A 20,349-nucleotide genomic window follows, 5' to 3' on the forward strand; every position below is an offset into this window, starting at 1 on the left:
CGCGGCAGCGTTCCCAGCCATCCGGGAAAATGTTAAATCCGTTTGCCCTGTGCAACTTCTAGGCAGTAGTTTTAGCTTGACTTTAATTAGGAAAGGAAATAATTCTATCTATTTATAAACAAGCTTTTGCCACAAAATATGTTCCACACTTTTAATTAAGTATTAAATATTTGGTAATGTTACATTTTGAATGTATGTAGATTTCACTTTTGAAAATAATTGACTACATTTTGTAATTAACATTTTTGATTTCATAAAAAGTAATTAATCTTTGTGAATTATCCCCAAGTAAACAACGCTTATCTAAATGTTAGCACTGTGAAAAACAGAAAATAATGCAAAGTTAGGCAAATATCGATTCGGTTTGCTCCCTCTTGGGGAGCAAGGTGTCGATGGCTGCATTATTTATGGCCTGCCCACCTTAGTAATTTATAATCTTTTGGGGCTTCTTCTTCTCTGACAACTCAGGTCAAGGTGGCCGAGTGGAATGACGATGCCGGGCTGCAGCCACTAAATGCCAAGTACGTCCGACTGCGTCCGCACGTGGAGTTCGAGAAGAACCGGACCTACATAGTGACCACCGTCCTGGAGGAGCCCTACATCATGCTGAAGAAGGAGGCGTTTAACGAGAAGTTGCACGGCAACGAGCGCTTCGAGGGTTACTGCAAGGACCTCGCCGATCTGCTGGCCAAGGAACTGGGCATTAACTGTAAGTGAATGCGTGATGCGCGATGCCCTGCTTAATCGGGCGTGTAAGCTCTCCGCCAGCGATATACGTTTTGGTGCACTGAAGCAAATTTTTATACTGAATTTGTTGCGATTAATTTAATTTGTATTTTAATAAAAAGTTACATTTCGTAATGTTCACCAGCACCCGCCAATTTATAGCTACAAAATCAGTTTTAAAACTATTTATTTTTAAACTAACATATTTAGTGAAATTTTGAATTAGACAATACACACTGTATTATTTTTTTTCAAAAAATTAACATATCTTTTAAATCATTTAGTAGTGCCACAAAGCTTTTCTAAAATAATAAGCCTTATGTCAAACAACTATAGTTTCAACGTTTTATTTTGTTAAATAAATGCTTCTTGATATCAAAACATACAAAATTTGTTTTTTAAATTAATTGTATTTTAAACGTATAATATATTTTATTATTATCAATAACATATATTCCCCCTTTTTGCCTGTGTGTCAATTGCAGATGAGCTGCGCTTGGTCAAGGATGGCAATTACGGCTCGGAGAAATCCAGCGCCCACGGGGGCTGGGACGGAATGGTGGGGGAGCTGGTGCGCAAGGTGAGTTCCTCCGTCCGGAGTGTCCCTTTCCCCCTCCCGCCCCCTCTGACCCATGATCCAACTGAACTCCTTCGTTTGCAGGAAGCGGATATTGCGATTGCCGCCATGACGATTACCGCCGAACGCGAACGTGTCATCGACTTTAGCAAGCCGTTCATGTCGCTGGGCATCTCCATCATGATTAAGAAGCCAGTGAAGCAGACGCCCGGCGTGTTCAGCTTCATGAATCCTTTATCACAGGAAATTTGGGTGCGTATATGCTGGGAGTTTCCCGAGTTTCCCGAGTTTTCCTATCCCCTAACCCCTTTCCCCAATCACCTTGTCCTTTGGATGCGTGCACTTTGCTTCATTGGCACCCAGCGAAGCGATGCAACTCGAGATGCTGGCACTGCTGCGGATTTTCCCTCGCCCTTCCCGATTGTGGGTGGATTATCCTTAAAGCCGAGAACATTTTAATCAAAACTTAGCCGCTACTATTGAAATTGCCAGCTAGCACTTGGCTCTTGGCACTGCCTCCCCATTCCTAATTATTTCCTGTCTCAAAAACCGTCTTGGACTTTCAGCCGACTAAACACACAGCGCAATGTGTTTATTTTCACTTTGGTAACGAGTCAAAATGTTGCAAAAATTGCGCTGCATACAAATGAGTAAAGTTTTTAAACAATTTCTTCATTTCTGTTTCTGTTTCGCCGCCGTTTCCGTTGGTAATTTTTACGCTCGCCAATTTTTTCCTCTATTTTCATTATTTTTCGCGGGACTTTTTTTTTTTTGCCTCTCGTCGAATGATGTAGAAGGCTGCTTGGGCAAAGTTTGCCGTAAAGTTTCGACTTGTATATTTATTTCTTCTGGTTTCGGCTTCAACTTGGCACCACGTAAGCTCCCAAAGTTTAATAGAGTAAACGACAAAGTTTTTTGTGCTTTTCCCACTGTTTGCCTTTTTTAACATTACTCGCATAAACACAGCAGCAGTCGGTGGGAGTTTTCCCAAAATTACGTGGCCGTCAAGTTTTAAATTTAGCGCTAGTCTCTGGTCCGAAGTTTGGTGCTCGGGGCTTGTTTAAGTAATGGCAAGCCATCAAATTTGTATGAGCGTTTAGTTGATGTTTATGTTGCACACGGGCGTCCTTCCCCAACTACTAAAAGTCAGGGGTATAGGATAACTGGTTAGACAATTAAACAAATTAGATGAGTACCCACGAACCCACGACCCACTGACACTAATGCGCAGTAAATGCCAAAAATTATGACGACAGAGGCTGTTAAATTTATGCACAATAAAATATTCATAAAAAAAGGGGCACAGCCTAAATCCGAACGTCGAAACGAAAGTCAAAGAGTGTTGACAGCGCGACAAACGGAAAATTAAATGCTAATAAAAGTCGGCGAACAGCGCGCCAAAGTGAAAGCTAATGCGTAATTTGACATGAGCTAAAAAATTACAAATGCAAATTAGTTTCCAGGGGTCGGGAGTAACTGAACTCCGAGTAAGGAAGCGAAAGTGTATGGCGCAAAAGAAAAGGCAAAAGCCAAGGCGCAAAGTTAACAAGCTAATAAAAAAGTCTTTTACAAAAAATTTATCATAAATTAAATGAAGCATTTTAGCTGCACACACATACACAATCTGAAAAGCAGCAACAAAGCGCCACAATCCCATTTAGAAGAGTGTGAGAGTGTGTAGTGAAGCCATTGAGGCATATGAAAGCGGCGGCGACAAACGACAAGGACACACCTTTCCTTCCGCACAAAGGCGTTCTCCATGGCACCCATTCAGGTGCCGACAGATCCGGCACAAAGACGCACAAACACTTGGAAGCCCTACACTGGGGGAAATAGCCGGATCTAAAAATGTCGGAAATACTTATTTCTTTAATAGCCAAATTGTGTTAATTACAGATTTTTTGTATCTTTACATTAGCTTACAAAAATGAATATTACGTAAAAAGTGAAAGAAAAGGGTCAACCATACTGCAAAGTCTATAAATGAATTTTTAGGTTTAATATTCAGCTGACATATTTTGAACTCAATTTAAGTATTTTTCACTTTGATTTTCATACACTGCGGTGTTTAGTATAAATAAAATATTTATTGTAAATAAATTATGAATTGATCTATATTCAATAGTCAGATATTTATTGGTAGTACTTGTTTAAGGACTTTGACTTTAGTTTTTATACTTTACGCAGATATTGTTAATGATTTTGTATGTACTTTCGAATGCACTTTTTCACAAATTTTCCCTCCAGCTGTGCTGTGCATCAGGCATAATACTTAAATCGTAAATAATTAATTCAAAATTCAAATAAATTATTTTGCGCTCAATAAAATAATCAAAAAAGAAATTGTTGTCTGTGTAGGTGCTGCAACACCAACAGTAGCAACTGTTGCCGACAGCAGAGTTGCTGTTGCTCCTGTCAATGTCCTTGCCTGCTATTGTCTTGCTCCTTCGCACTCCGCACTCCGCGCTCCTCTCCAACGTTCCATTAGGTTAATGTTTCGTTATTTTCTAGGAAGCCCCGGCCGCTTCCGCTTCAATTAGCTAAGAAAATTTAATGAAAAAAAGCAGCAGCCGACGGTAAATTCGCAGTGGCTGCTGGCACTGGTGCCATTCTTCCATGTTCCGTGTCACGAGCGTCTCATGTTTACTCACCACCTTTCATTTTGCAACTTTCTTTTTTCCTTTCTCCTGCCAACAGGTGAGCGTCATCTTCAGCTACATCGGCGTGAGCATCGTGCTCTTCTTTGTGTCGCGCTTCTCACCACATGAATGGCGGCTCGTGCAACAGCCGCCGCAGCAATCACAGTCGCCAGGTAAGTGTACCTGCACCCACACACCTGTTCACTTTTTTTTGTTACTAAAACAGAGGACCACGGTTGCCTGGCTGGCAGCTTGGGGTATTTGAATATTGAATTAAATTGCGCGCTCACGAAAAGTTCATGCTGGAATAGGAGCAAAAATGTTTTAATGGGGGCTCTTGCTTAAGAAAAAAAGCTGAATAATTTTCCCTACCCTAAGAGGTCCTTCATAAAAGGAGCTCTGCAACTGTATGACAGAGCTTAATTCATTGAAAATGAGTATTCATATTTCTATGGGAAACAATTATGACTTAAGGCATGCATAACCACTGAACATTTTTACAATTACTTTGGTTAAAAATATTTTTTACAATTTTTCGCGTCTTAGATTTACTTCAACTTTTTGTCATATTTTAGAAAAGAGTGCTAATATTTTTAAAACTTTGTAGGTCATATGATAAAACTTAGAAAAGATTTACCAATATTTAGGAAAGTAATGATGGTGATACAATGTGAATCAAACAGTAACTTGCAAAATTTTCTCTTAAAATTACTTGATTTTCCTCAACAAACTAAAAGCGGGAGACGCAAAAGAATTAAGTTATTTAAGTTAAATATATCAGCATTTATTGTACCGCTTCTGAAACTCGAAGCTTGCATAAGGGCACACAATTTCTTTAAGTGCACCGTGCTAAGATATCAGTGTTAGCCAAAAAAAAAAAAGGAAAACGGATGCCAGGCGGAAGACCCAAAATCTCGTAATTGTATGCATCTGCTACAACTTTCGACTTGTTTTGCATTCGATTTCATTTGATTTCATGGAAATTCAATTATATCAATTCAATTTGCCTCACTGGCACTGCTGTTTTTGTAGGAATTCAGTTGACAATCGGAGCCAGAAACACATATGAACTGGCAGTTAGTCAGACCAAAAGAGAAACAGGACCGGCGATGTGGAGTGGCTGTTCATAACAATCTATTGACATCCTGCAAAACATCCTTAATGTAATTTTAGCGGAAAGTAAACAACATTTTGTATGCAGGCAGCGTTCGCAGACAGTGTAAAAACGGAGATAGATAAACAGAGACCCAGTGCTTTCGAGAGCGACAAAGGCAAGTGCAAAATAGAACCTGGCACAGAGTGCAGGAGCATGAAAGTACACGCCATGCCGGCAGCAAAATCAGCATCAGCATCCACATCAGCATCCACATCAGCATCACGAACAGGAATGTCAGGAGAATGGGGCGGCAGAAGCGGCAATGTCATCACATCTCCGCCAGACAGTCAATGGCTTTGCAATTGAAGCAAATGGGGAACAGAGACTTGGCTATGGGTTTGATTGCATATCAATTAGAGCAGGCGCAAAAAGCCAAGCCAAACGAAATGATTGAAACTTGGACAGTCGACATGGGCACGTACTGGCAACTTACTCCCTGCACAATTCCCGTTCACACTGAGCGAATAAACATGATTTGGGATCAGAAAGAAGAATAGGTTATTTTTATCTAAAAACGTTTTGTATTGATTAGGATCACCAAATCCTAAGTTCAGCATCTGCATCTTAGCTTATTTGGTGTACTTTAGTGGCAAACTATTTTATATTATACAAATTAAAAACAATGTATGTATATTTATATAACATATTAATATACTTACTGTTGTCTAGAACTAGAAGGATTTGTTTTCGGTGCTTCACCAGACTGCGTTTGCCGTCTGCGGTTTCGTTTTGCGGCCAACTCACAGGGCTGATTCCTCTTTCAGATCCGCATGCACATCACGAACAGCTTGCCAATCAGCAGCCGCCCGGCATTATCGGGGGTGCCCCGCTGCCCGCTCCGCCCGGCCCGCCCACTCCGGGCGCCCAGACGGCAGCCGGAGCGGCAGCCCTGCAGGCGGCCCTCTCCGCCGGCAGTCTCGGAGGAGCCGGCGGCTCCGGCTCGACGGCGGTGAACGAGTTCAGTGTGTGGAACGCCTTCTGGTTCTCGCTGGCCGCCTTCATGCAGCAGGGGTGCGATCTGTCGCCGAGGTCCGTGTCCGGACGAATTGCAGCCGCCTCATGGTTCTTCTTCACCCTCATACTCATCTCCTCGTACACGGCCAACCTGGCCGCCTTCCTCACCGTGGAGCGGATGGTCACGCCGATCAACTCGCCGGAGGACCTGGCCATGCAGACGGAGGTGCAGTACGGCACTCTGCTGCACGGCTCCACCTGGGACTTCTTCCGGGTGAGTAGCAAATTGACAGGGGCCTCTGCACTGAGGGAAATCAGTTCGGCACTACAATTGTTGATTAAAGAAAGACCTTTCTTGATTTAATGCAAATTCAACTTTAAAGTAGATGTATTTTACTAGAGACATTTATGGAAAACAGCTTAAAATCTAAAAACAAAGGAATCTTACTTCAATGGCTTTGAACACAGAGTTTTCACTCAAATATTTTTACTCAAAAACTTCAGAAAAATATAAAGGCCAAAGTAAATACTCCTATTTTTCAAAGATTTTTAAAACCAAAACGTCTTGAAAAGTAATAAAAGAAATCTATAAAAAATCATTAAAGTGTGCTATCTGGTAGGCACTTATCATTGGCTGGAGCTTTAAAATATGCTGTTCTCAATTATTTTTACTGCATACCTATGTACTTTCTTTTTTATCAGACTCCCCAGAGACATAAGAGTCCCGATTGCCTAGCAGCCAAATTAATTTAGGGTGCTCATGTCACACTCATTTGACAACCGCACAATGGGCGAATCAAAGACAATAAAAGCCAACAGTCAAGAGCTAGAAAACCATTAGAATTTGCGAGCTGAGCCTTTTGAGACGTCAAAATTGAGAGGCCCCAGCCGGGCCAAGGATTAATTTGTGTTAGACGAGGAATAAAAAGCAATTTGCCGCCCGTCACCGCCCCTTTATGCACGCCCACCCACCCATCCCTTCGTTCAGCAATCCACATTCCATTTCTCGGGCCGTCAATCGGGCCAAAAATGCAAAAGAAATGGGACGCAATTCTATTTTTTATGGCTACATTTATTTGAGATGCTTTTAAGCACACTTACGCCCTGCTGCCTCACCATGTGAGCAGATATTTCTATATATTTGGGGTACATATATAGGGCGACAGTCGTTGGTAGTCGACTAGGAACATTATGCTGATGGATGTCTGGCCAAAACGGGTGTCCCTATCCGCCTGCATTCGACTGTCGCGGGATGCCGAGGCGTATACGTACTATACTATACTATATATAGGGCGTGCCCATTCCGGCTTATCCGTACTCCGCACTTTATATTTTCGTTCGTTCGTCCTTTGTGCCCGCAGCGCTCCCAAATCGGACTCCACAACAAGATGTGGGAGTACATGAACTCGCGCAAGCACGTCTTCGTGAATACCTACGACGAGGGCATCAAACGCGTGCGCACCTCCAAGGGCAAGTACGCCCTGCTGGTGGAGTCCCCCAAAAACGAGTATGTGAACGCCCGCGAGCCCTGCGACACAATGAAAGTGGGCCGCAATCTGGATACAAAGGGATTTGGCATCGCCACGCCGCTCGGTTCGGCGCTCAAGTGAGTACACTGCGGGGAAATGGGGCTTCTTAAGTTGGGCATTTACAGACCCATTTTACAGCTAGACATAAAGAATTTTATATTACAATTCAACGTTTTTGTTTGATGCAATAATATTTTTTTGGAACCAATGAAACCCTATCAAAACCACCCCTTAAAGACCATTTATTATATTATATAGACCAAAAATTACGTAAAAAATGTGCCAATCAGGTGTCCCAAATTTTATGGCATCCTTTTTCGATATTATAAAAATATTCATTTTCCAATTGATTTTATACTAAGCTTTAATGGCAATACAAATCAGTATTTTATAGAAAATACTTCTTAAAGACGGCATTTTATCAGCAGTTGAAAGCATGCTTAATCCATTTACTTACTTAACGTATCGTTGTTTCGAGTTAAAATTGTTTCTCCAAATCGGAATTCCCCGTAAATCCCCTAAAGGTATTGCTCTCAGTGTAGGAACGGAATCCGAGTGCTGTAAGGCAGTCCGAAATTGATGCCTTTTAGGGTGAGGAGCTGGGGAGTTGCGAACCAGAGATGAAAGCTAACCCACATACTTAACAAAGCCACCTTCACTCTCCTCCCCCCACCCAACAGGGACCCCATCAATCTGGCCGTGCTGACGCTGAAGGAGAACGGCGAGCTGATCAAGTTGCGCAACAAATGGTGGTACGACAAAACGGAGTGCAGCACCCACAAGGAGGGCGCCTCGCACAACGAGCTATCGCTGAGCAATGTGGCTGGGATATTCTACATACTGATTGGCGGCCTGCTTGTCAGCGTGTTCGTGGCCATCCTGGAGTACTGTTTCCGGAGCAAAGACTCGCGCTCCGCTTCCGGCGGATCCGGCATGGGAATGGGCATGGGCATGGGCATGGGGCTGGGCGGAGTGGGGGGCGGCAGTCTGGGCAAGGCCAACGGCTCCATGATGCTGGGCCCTTCGAGCGCCGTGCCCGGCGTGATGCCGTCCACACATCAAAGGAGTGCGCTGACGGACACCATGCACGCCAAAGCGAAATTGACCATCCAAGCGAGCCGCGACTACGACAATGGACGCGTCGGGGTGAGTTTAAAAAACATATATACAGTTTAAAGTATCAATTCTACACTTGCTTTCACCAACTTGTTGACTTGTGAGCACGGAACATTCAGAAATATATAATATATAATAATATATATATAATATAATAAATATATATATATCTACCGAAATATAATTTCAAAAACATGTTTCTAAGTCTCTGAAAATGTTCAATTTTATTTTTAAATCACAATTAAAAAAAATATTTAAGGTTTTTTCATAATGATAGACTAAAATTAACGTAAAAGTAATCGCTAATTATTTCTTAAATAAAAAAAATAACGTAGGATAAAAATTAAAATGTTTTTTTTGTCTGTGTCAGTGACAATTCCTAGCTACAAAACTGTGAAAATGCGTTCTATTTTTAACGCACTAGCGATGTGTATCCGGGCATTGATTCTAATCCACGCACAGTATCTCAATTGTGCCTCGTTGCAGTATTACCCGCCCGCCCAGCTCTCGGCCACGCCCCCGACACCGGGGACGCCCTGCACATGAACGCCCACGGGCAGGTCTGACATGAGCACGCGCAGGAGTCGCGCCTCTGACGCACCCCCTGCGCCCCCACGATCCGCCGGATAATGGCCAACAGTCGCCAGGAGACGGAGAAGATGATGGGTGGTGGTCACGGTGGTCACGGTGGCCACGGTGGCCACGGCGGCACCGTCAACGTATCCGTTCCGGCCACCTGCTCGGGCAGCATGAACGGCAGCCACGAGGGCAGCCTCACCTTGTCGCCGGGCAGCGGTAGTGCCACTCTGATGCGCCACTCGCCGGACATCAACCAGCATCCGTATGGCAAGTAAGTGCTCGGATGGGTTAGCAATAAGGACACCTAGTTGTAAGTACCACTTGAAAAGCCGCCAAACATCTGCATTCACATACACACGGACAGGAGCTCATAAAATGCTGCATACTTTGAGGCGTTGGCAGGAAATTTTTCGTTATTTCGCACCTTCTAACTTTCTCCGAAGTTAAGCAAAGTTATTTTGAAATGTTCCCAATGAACCCATTGTTCTGCTTATTCTATATAATGTTTGAAAACCCTTTTTTCTGTATTTCATGAACAATTACAAAAAACAGTGCCAAAATGTTTAAAGATTTAACTGAATTAAAAAAATACATTTCAAGCATGCACCTTAGCATTAAAATCTGATGCAGTTTTAAGTCAAAAGCATTGTTCTTTTCATGCCACGAACTTAAATAAAATGGATTGCAAAAGTGAAAATTGTAGAATATGTCATAATATTCTTGGCCCACTTGAGGAGCGATTGCTTGCGATATTAATGGTTATAAATTTGCAATAAGTGCACCAGAATTTCAACAATAAATCTCGACGCTGAGCGATGCAACAAAGTATGCAGCTTTATTTATGTGGCCAAATTCAAATAATTGCGCTGCGCAATCAGTTGGCAAATTTTTTTAGTCTGTCAGCAATGCAATGCAAATGAATGGTATAAATTATTGCATTACTGTTAACAGTCAGCTGAGCTGAGTTGTGCTGAGGATCGGATCGGATGAGATGCAGTCAGGTGGGGCGGGAAAATGAGGGCAAACAACCGAATGACAACATAAACGAGGCGGAAGAGACAACATGCTAAACACGAAATAACCATAAACACACACAGAAATACGCGGCCAGCTGCATACTTACATATATAAACACTGCAATTCATTGCATTCAAATGACTGATTAATATTTTTAATAAACAACACATGCGCCGCAACTCAATAGCTAACAGGAAAAATGTGAAAACACGCACAAAACATGGGATAAGTGTTCAGAGCGGGATATTCATTTTTTTTCCTCCTCAATTATCATTGCGGGATTTGTTGTCGCTTATTTGTTTATAATTAAATTACAGAAAATATGGGCAAAGAAAAAACGCTAATGAATACAAAGCGAGTGTCAGAGGGGGGCCCAAAACAAATATTGTAATAAATTAATTAGCGCTAAATAAAGAAAATAGTTTAACCCATAGTTCAGCTCATGAATGCAAAACAAACAACTGAAAAAATGAGACGAGAGGCTCAAAAGCAGAATTTTAATTAAATTTATTTTAATTGAAATTGTTTTGATTTCTGAGCTGCGAAAAGTTGGAAGAACTTTTACAGATTATTACGTTTAGACAATTTCAATCCATTTTTGTTATAAACGAGATTTATGTTTTGTTTTACAAATATATACATAACTTTACTAGGTAAAAAAATGTTTTACCTTGGCCCCCTATGAGTAGCTACTAACTATTAGGATAGGCTAGATATAAAGTTTGAATTGTGAGCCAAATCAAGCAACAACAAGAGCCGCATACTTCCGCATTGAAATTGGACAGGGCAAACCGGATGTAGCTGTAATTAATAATTGTAAAAAAAAACAAACTCTAAGTGTAGTTAAATTTTAGCATATTTGGTATATTTTGCATTGGCATGGTTCACATTCTTTATTGTACATAAAAAAAAATGAGAGATGCCACATAAATGGGCACTAGTTGAACGTTATAACAATAAGAGAAAGGAGCGAAATACCATAACAATGATCAAGTCATATCAAAAGGCATTAAAAATGGTACTAAGATTATCCAAACTAACATAACAAGATGAAAATAAAAAATTTAATTGAGAAATACTTAAAACTATTGTAAAATATTTATGAATTTATCCTTGTTAGCTCGAATTTGCGTGTGCATAAAATTGGTTAGAGATTTTATTTTTAAAATCAAATAATTCTTCGGGTTATGCTTACATTCCTTATGGTTTTCGGTATTTTTGGGAGCCTAAATGTTTTATAAGCCAGGGGAGACTTCTAACAACAACTGTTGCAGGTGAATTGCATTTAAACTCAATTTTAGTTATTTAATCTATGACAAAATCAAAACTCAAATCAAACAAAGCCGCTAAAGTGCATAAATAAATTTAATATCAATAGTAAACAGAAAATTCAAATAAAACTACCGAGATATATGTATGTGCAAGTGCAAGCGTAAATACCTATGAATATGAATGGTAAACTGTCTAAATAAATAAGTATTTATATATATATCTACAAATACGTATGGAACCGGACAACTGGAAATGGGTTGCTAGGAAGAACTGCGAATCAAATCAGATAATAAAACCAGAGACAGTGCCAAGCCCGAATGAAAAAACTCAATTGACACCGCCACAAAAGACAAGGCAAATCAAGCAAATTTTGCCCACAGCAACATGACTACAATATTAAAGAGATCAAAAAAACATTTAGTATTAAAAAACATAGCTGTAAGTCTAAATCAAAGTTGAATATAAAAAATTGTATTTTGTGCCATGACACTTTCATTTTCATTGATTGAGTATTAACGTTGCCCGGAAACCTTTGAGATTCCTTTTTTTTTACACCCTACCGTATATAGTCGTGCATAACCATGTGTATAAATTTCAATTTATTTGTAAAATATTACCAAAGTAAACATATGGAAATGAGCAACATACGGAGCGGGACATTTGATATATTTATTAATATTTAGCAGACATATTGTTATCGAATTGCATTTAACTGCCCGAAACCAACGTGAAAGCATAATGACAGCAAACAAAGATGGTAAATAAAACTAGCATAATAATAAACATTTTAAACGCCTCGTTCGTTTCTTTTGGGGGAATAGTAAACGGAATTGGAATCTGAATCTGATGGATCATCTGGCTGAGTAAATGAATTATTCATCTCCTGCCAGGGTCTTAGCACAACATTCTTCTGGCCCGTCGTTAATCCAAATGAATTAAGACAAATTTGGCTGAGCAAATAAACCAGCCTGGTTGGCATTCAGCCCGGTCGAAGCCAACTGACTTAGGTAGCTGAAAGCATTTGCACAAATTGACGGTCTACCGCACTTGCCACATGCGGCAGCTGAGAAATGCTGAAGCACTCGCACACACAAACAGGCGGGAGGATGCCTTTATTATGAGGTCGCCGTGTGCATTGCAGTGACATGGAGAACAACCCACTTACCGCCGAGTAACCACCAACCACCCCTTAAGCCAGAGATGAAAAAGGTATACCTGAAGTACAATTTAACTTACAAGCCACTTTTCTTAAATAAAATTAAATTGAAACATTTATTTAACCTAATTAATTCGACTAAAGTGTAGACATTTATAACCGCACTTATAAAAAAATTATTAAATATGCAGTACATATGATCAAACATAAATGTTAGCTATGCACTTCCTTCTTTCTCTCCTTTTTACAAAGCACTTTTTAATCTTATGGTACAACAAATTAATTTTTTGAGTAAGTTTATGCGATCACTTTTAGATCTTAATTAGTGGGAATTCAAATACAGCCTATTCAAAATAAACACGAAGGACAACTGGCTGTTTAGAACTCCTTAATGTTCATATTTAAACGAAAACTAAGTATCAAGACATAAGGAGTTTATTTCCTTTTCAAAAGGATATAAACAAAAAAAAATAAAAACAACTACTCCTTGGTATTAATTTTTTATTCATATTTACTCAGCCGAAGAATGTATTATGCTTGGTTGAGGTAAGATGTATTTAAGCTAAGTACCTAGATGTGTACCTGAATACACTCCATCACAGCCCCAAAACGCAGTAGCCTAGGCCCCCTCCTTCTGATTTCGGTAAACTATTTACTAGATTCCCTTGCTGTGTGTGCAACATGAACTAAATGCGTTTGCGGTTGAATTGTTGCCTTGCCGTTTGTTTTGTTGCCACCAACTCCACTGCAACATAATTAGAAAGCGGGATGGCGGAGTGGCGGAGTGGCGGGATGGCTGGCAAGTCGGAAGTCATGATTCACGAGTGCCGCACACGCCGCAGTAATTAACACACAAACAGCCAAGTCAGACCCACCAACTGCTGGAGTTAGCAGGGCGGCTTAAGGACGCCCAGTGTTGGCTTAAAGACCACTGCAAACCTCAAAAGATCTGCAGCTCTCAACCGCCCACTAGCACTTACTCTCCACATTAGCATAAAAACCACTGGGCCAGGGCGTGAGACTTTTGGGCCCAAGAAACCCCTCCGGCTAACAAAGCAGCCCTTGGGGTATGAAATTTTCCATTTGACAAGTGCCAAAGTTGGGCCGTCATAAAATTAGCGCCGTTTTTAACTTTGCTCAGTTCACAAAAGGCTTCAGACGGTGCTGGTATGAGAGAAAATGGTGGGTCGAGTTCCCGAAAATCCCTATCCCCAAAAAAATGTACCCTCCCCAAACGCACACACTAAGCAAATAAAGAAAGGGCCAGCCAAAAGTGGAATCATAAAAAGAAAATTCCACAAATTTTCAGCTATGGATGATCTCGTGACTGAAGATATCAACATTTTTCAAAATAAAAGTATACCGAAATATTATATGGCTTTATAATACCTTAAAATTATAAACAGGAAAAAAGGTAATCAAGCAACTAAAAATGAAAACGAAAAACAAAATTAAACTGAGTTTTTAAAACATATAAGACATAATCAAAGAAAAGATAGTCCATGGTATTTTCACGAAAGTATAGCTCATCCCTAGCATAGGCTAGCGAATTTTTGAATACCTTTCGGATTGGTGCAGGCCCCTTCCTTTGGGCCTTCCCCTCCATTTCGTCCCTTTGGACTGGGGCATAAAAACAAATGGGGCCCCAAACGTGCGCTGGCACTTCGCTCGGCGGGCGGCCCAGCGGAGCGTTCCGTGATGAAATGGCAAACATTCCGGACGGGTCCGGTCATTTCTCATAGCAAAAGTAAATAGGCTGCCGGGCCAGAGGGCGCTGCTTTGATGGCTCTAATCGATCAAAGGCAAATGCCAAATCAATTGCCCGCTGCCTCCTGCGATTCTGGGTTCTGTACTCTGTACTCTGGTTGTGGATGTGGATGTGGGTGCGGAAGTGGCCAAGGCTGCGAATCACTTACCATAATGAGGGCCTCGATTGTCCAGCCCGACCGGCCTGCATACGTGCTAATAAATCTGCCCGAATGTGTTTATTTATTTGGTTGCCGTAGCGGTTGAGCCTGTCAATGATGCCTTACACTTTCCATTGATTTATGCCGACCGCGTTTGTCGTTTTAAATATTTATCGAAATGATTGGCGTCCACTTGCCTCACATCTTAATTATCGGTCGGAGTTGAATGAAAATGCATGAGGGCGGGCTAAAGCCCCTCAATTTACATGGCAATGGAGTAGTGAATACACAGTGGATTACACTGGTCATCAGGATTACGGTTTATAAAAAATACATTAATTACATACATTTAAATATTAACTCTGGGAATATTGAGTCACCAATGACTTAAGTAAATTGTAAACACTAATAATAATAAATAATAAATATTAAAAGGATAAAAACATTACATAGAATTGTATTATAATAAAACAAACTTTTAACTAAACTTCATTTTACTTCGTAAAACTGTGAATAAGTGTAATTAAAAAAAGGGTATATAAACTACTAACCCTCTATAATTTTTTTAAACCAAGACGCTATTATATACTTATTATATAATTAATTTAATTATGTTTAATTATATTTCCTTTAATGGAATAAAATCGGTTGCCCATGAATGTAAGGTATACATTTTGCAGCAACCATGTTGACAAGTGTATTCCAATTAGGACGTGGTATGCGTGCTTCGAGTGCAGCTCCGTTTATTCCACTGTTCCGACGAGCTTAATGAGCGGTCATCTTCAATTAATGTGCAAAATATGCATTCACCATTTTTAATTTATTTTAACCATCCTTGCGCAACGGCCTGAATAATAGGAGCGGAACGGGGGGTGGCAAGTTGGAGTGGCAAGTAATGCCAGTTGCTGGCCGCCATATCACTTACCTTGCATATTTTATTGAAATTCAACACCCGCATATAAGTTTTGTGTTACTAGAGCCGCCGACCAGCGTCCACGTAAATTGCCAAATTACGTTGCCAGCATTCGAAATGCGGCCGGGAAACCCAAGAGGAACGGAAACCGGAGAGATTGGTACTGCCTCGTCCGCCTGTCTGCGTATGCCTTAATTACCCGTTATATTAGAACGGACTCCGACTCTCGCCCGCTGGTCCGTCGCAAGACGGCTCGTATTTTTCGGTCCTATAATTGATATTTTGGGAATTGCGGGTCTGCCTTATGCGAACGAGTCGTGTTGCGTAACATTCAAAACGCTTCAAGAATATTAAATGCGTCTCCTAGATGGGGCGTATTTTAACATGATTATCAAAATGCAGTTGCTTCGGAGAAAATTGTGTTGTATTAATGATTAAATCTAAACAAAAATTGCATAATTATTAGTATAAAAATATTAAAATTAAATAAGCAACACTGTAATGATTTTCAAAAAAAAAAGTTTTTTACACCACCGATAATATCGATTATAAATGTTGTCCAAATACAATCAGATGAAAAGTAGAAAAACAAAGTAGGAAAAGTAGCTGTAGGAGAAATTTAATATTTTAATTGATATTTTATTTAAAAAGTAAAAAATGTAATTACAATTTTATAAGCATTATATTTATTCTCCCTTTGAGATTTTTCCCTTTGAGATTTTTCACTCCAAACAATTTAGAAATGTTCAATATCATATTGGGTTAACATTAGTGAGTATGTCAACAAGAACTTTCCACTAGCATAAAACGATTCTCGATCCATTTTGAATAAGCCAAGAGATCGCAGCTTTAATGGATTTCTGGCCAGATTCAGAGTGAAGGCCTCGAACTGCAAAGAAATTTAACAACTTAAAAGATCTTATTATTTTTAAGGATTGTTGATCACTCACTACTGTTTCTAATCTGCTATCCAATCCTGGCTGAATAAGAGTCATTTGACTCAGAAGTGCGACCATATTACCGTGAGCTTTGAGTAGGTAAAATACGTTGCTTGCGTCAAGCCAGCAATTGAGTTGGTAAAACACTATGGTAGCAGTGCTTAAAACTATAATGATGATTGAACCATTTTCCGTAATAATAATGCGTTTTTTTAAGCTGAACAACAAGTATAAAAGTCCCACTCCATTCAGAGTGTAAGTAAGTATAATGCATACGACCTGACATTGGTATGCTCTTGAAAAAACATCGATGAGCTCTTGTAATTCAGATTGGTTTCGGGCGATTTCCTCCAGCCGATCGGCGAGGCAGCAGCATCTAGTCTTAAAAGCACCACCTCTGTTTGCTATTAACGACTGTGCTTCGACTATAATCGCTTGCAGATTCTTGTTTAAAAGGATGTAGCGTCCTCGTAAACTCGCTATAGCAATAAAATATTGTGTTGAGATCGCATTTACAATCACCGTCTTACAGAATATGACACAAATTAGAAGAGTCCATGAAATAGTTAGTTGATATTGCATCAAAAGAAGAACGAATATGGCATTTAGGGCATCCGACAGTAAGACAAAGAAGCACTTGCTAACGATACTTCTGCGGCAGAGCTTGATTATGTCCGGATTGTTTTGATAAAGGCGGCGGAATGAGTTGAAAAGCCGCAGGAAGGTCCGTCCCTGGGACCATCGACTGACCAAAGCCAAGAAAACACAAATCATCCGCAATCCTGATGCCACCACGAAGAAGTATGCTTGAAGAGAATTAAGAGAATTCCACACACTGGGCAAACCATGAGTATGAATCAGATGGTAAATTGGTGTGATGAAAATGAACAAGTGCAAGCCGGCAGCACATATTGTAGCTCGTTTGGTGACCAGCGTTCGACCCGTTTTAATATCGATCTCAAAATTCAGAACGCCGGAAATACGTCCATAAAAATAGGACACGATCAGACACTTCCTTACAAGGTTAACCATTGCTGCTTACTAAAATTCAGTTCATGGCAAGTGGTATATGGCTAGCCAGTTTCGATGTTTCAAATGCTTTGATATATGAGAATAATTAGTAATGCTGTATCAGTTAGTCTCGATTCGATTTATTAACTAAATTAAATCGATTGGGAGTCAAAACGGCGTGCTTAGTGTTATACCATTGCAAACGATATTTGTAGCTGAACTATTGTTATTTCGGAATAGAAAATAAAAGGAAAGCTTTATTGCTTTCCAAAATTTTGCCTTGATGATCAATACACTATTGGATTCTTCAAACCATTTCTCTCAATACACCTTCAAAACATGGTTTTAAAACACTTCATCTGCTTTTTCGGCGCTCGTTAATTTTAAATTTAAAGTCGGGAACTAAAGAAGTCATTGGAAGTTGGTTTCTCCGATGACAAACTGCTAGCATATGGTCGTGTACCATTCCGAATTGTTAGATATTACGAATATCTAAGAACATCACTCTATATCAACTATACTCCTGTGTGCTCATACGCAGATATTCTTTACTTAAACAAATTATCCTAAATCCTTAAAAATACAAATCCCTAAAAATCCAAATGTTAATCTATATTGTTAGAAAAATTGACAGCTGATATGATGTGTATTATTTATTATAAATATTTAAGAATATAAATATAAACTATATCAACTATGCTCCCGTGTGCTTATACGCAGATATTCTTCATTTATATAAATTATCCCTGAGTCCCTAAAAATATAAATTCCTAAAAATCCGAATGTTATATATTACGAATATATAGGAACCTCCCTCTATATCAAATATACTCCTGTGTGCTGATACGCAGATACTCTTCATTTAAATAAATTATCACCGAATCCCTAAAAATCCAAATGGCAATTACACACATTTTGTAGGACATTGCCCCCTCATCGAATAGCTCATTCCTCAACGGCCTATCCATTATTAAAAGGTTTTGCGGTTTCTCTGTTAACCAATTCGCTTGTTTCCCGTTTACATGTGAATGCCATTCTGGATATTGAACTGCCGTCTCATTCCGTCAGTTGTCCACCGCCCGTCGACTGCTGCTGAAATATTGAAAACTTTTGTGTGGTCGGCTGTTGGATTTTTATCCGTGCATTTCCGCAATTGTCAATTAAAAGTATTACAGCCAGGCCCAGGGGATGGAAGGGGATTGGGGGGGATTGGGGTGGAGTGGAGTATCGCCCACAAAGCGGCATGTAAAAATCAATCAGAGGACGGCGACATCGACCGCATTAGCTGGCCAACTAGGCGAACAAACCGGTGGAGGGGGGGGACAGGACGGGTCGGCCGAGAAACCGCAGTCAACTTGCTGATTGCGCTTTGTCCTCTGGCCATAATCCCAGGACCAAGCCCAAGTCCTGCTCCTTGTAGCTGCCCCTCTGCTCCTGCGGCTGCTGTGGTGGCCTTTGTGCTCGATTTAGTTTCGGGCCGAAAAACTTTTGCCGTCTGCCAATACAAGAGTAATTATCGGAAATGCGGTCTAGACGTAATCCCGGCTAATGAGCAGTTACGACTCCTTCAAGTGTTGCAGAGGACAAATTGAAATACGTTCAGCTTGTGGCTGTGTTCGTGACTGTGGACATGTCAAAATATGAACTGTTGTGGCATTAATACAGCGAGTGCATCTGACAAACCGACGACGGCAACTTCTGCTAAACTTTATCGTACATTTTTCCGAACTGAAGGATAGACGAGTCGCAGTCCTGACAACTGATTGATGCATTTTGCAATTATTTTTGACGCTGTCGGCGAGCTGAGATTGAAAACTTGTCAGTTGCATTGACGGGAAGTGCGGAAAAATACCGAAAATGCACATAAATGATGCGACAACGATATGGGTTTGTTAACACGATTTATCAGTTCAAAAGAGAGAAGAAATTGTCTAGCTAAAGTGTATAAGTTGCAACGATTTCTAAATTTTTTTATTTATTTGAATAGGATGGGGAGGAGGGTTAACATTTGAATATATATCTTTCCTATTTCACCAATACCAGTATTATTATGATTGTATGAATAATAAGAAATATCTTTGCATAGTTACAAATGAAGCAAATATAAAAGTTTAATAAATTACTTGGGTTAAAAAAAAAACATATATTAGTGATCAGTTTGAAATACAAATATATATAACAATTTTGAGTCAAATATTGCTAATCAAAGCTTGTTTTAATTGTGGAGCCTTGTGCAGAATACGAAAGTAATAAAACAAGCTAAAATTAATTTTTTGTTAAATTAAATAATAATTAAAACATTAGAAATAAAAAATCAACAATTTTTGGTGCTGAAGGTGCGATTGTCACCATATTCTAACCTCATCAAGAGGAGTTTTTGTTGGATCTTTTAGACATCCGTATTATATTTGTAAGCAAAGTATATAAAAATTGTAGGTACATTTTTTTATGAAATAAAATAGTTTTTAAAAACCAGTTGCTTAACTTTTTGACACTACTTACTTCGCTGCCCGGCGGCAAATGACCCAGGCAACTTTCAGCACACGCCTGAACAATTTTTATTTGCCACATTTTATCTACATCGAAACTTTGGCGTAACAAAAGATTAGCAAAGTTATGCCAAAAGAGCGAAACTTGTTCTTGTCGAGCTTTTCTTTTTTTTTTTCACCCGCTTTACCTTTGCCGGTTACAATTTTTCCCTGGCCAATTCCCCGGTGTGCCGGTGGAAAATGCATAGAATTTAACTAATTAAGACGCAGGACGAGGAAAGACTGAGGAGAGCGTGCGAGAGATCTTATCGTTTGTGCGGAGGTGCTGAAAATATTAGAAAGTTTCACTGCCTCCAAGGAAACTTCTGCC

General features: G+C 40.0%; 2 protein-coding genes across 2 annotated transcripts in view; one reads left to right on the plus strand and one right to left on the minus strand.

Moving 5' to 3' along the window:
* LOC108142628 (glutamate receptor 1) overlaps window positions 1-10,742 on the plus strand; it is a 30,539-nt gene extending 19,797 nt beyond the window's left edge. The window contains exons 10-17 of the mRNA XM_017266619.2: window positions 469-709; window positions 1,212-1,306; window positions 1,388-1,555; window positions 4,001-4,115; window positions 5,863-6,326; window positions 7,414-7,658; window positions 8,262-8,727; window positions 9,160-10,742. Coding sequence (XP_017122108.2) covers window positions 469-709; window positions 1,212-1,306; window positions 1,388-1,555; window positions 4,001-4,115; window positions 5,863-6,326; window positions 7,414-7,658; window positions 8,262-8,727; window positions 9,160-9,243 — 1,878 coding nt within the window. The 3' untranslated portion in view covers window positions 9,244-10,742. The remainder of the gene's footprint in view (window positions 1-468; window positions 710-1,211; window positions 1,307-1,387; window positions 1,556-4,000; window positions 4,116-5,862; window positions 6,327-7,413; window positions 7,659-8,261; window positions 8,728-9,159) is intronic.
* Window positions 10,743-16,277: 5,535 nt separating this feature from the next.
* LOC121467057 (putative gustatory receptor 59d) lies at window positions 16,278-17,511 on the minus strand. The gene is made up of 3 exons (XM_041707874.1): window positions 17,010-17,511; window positions 16,756-16,958; window positions 16,278-16,430 (listed from the first exon to the last, which is right to left on the minus strand). Exons 1-3 carry the CDS (start codon window positions 17,509-17,511, stop codon window positions 16,278-16,280), a joined length of 858 nt encoding a protein of 285 aa, XP_041563808.1.
* Between the last annotated feature and the right edge of the window lie 2,838 nt (window positions 17,512-20,349).

The sequence above is a fragment of the Drosophila elegans genome, unplaced genomic scaffold, assembly GCF_018152505.1.
Source record: "Drosophila elegans isolate 14027-0461.03 unplaced genomic scaffold, ASM1815250v1 contig_208, whole genome shotgun sequence".
NCBI lineage: Eukaryota > Metazoa > Arthropoda > Insecta > Diptera > Drosophilidae > Drosophila > Drosophila elegans.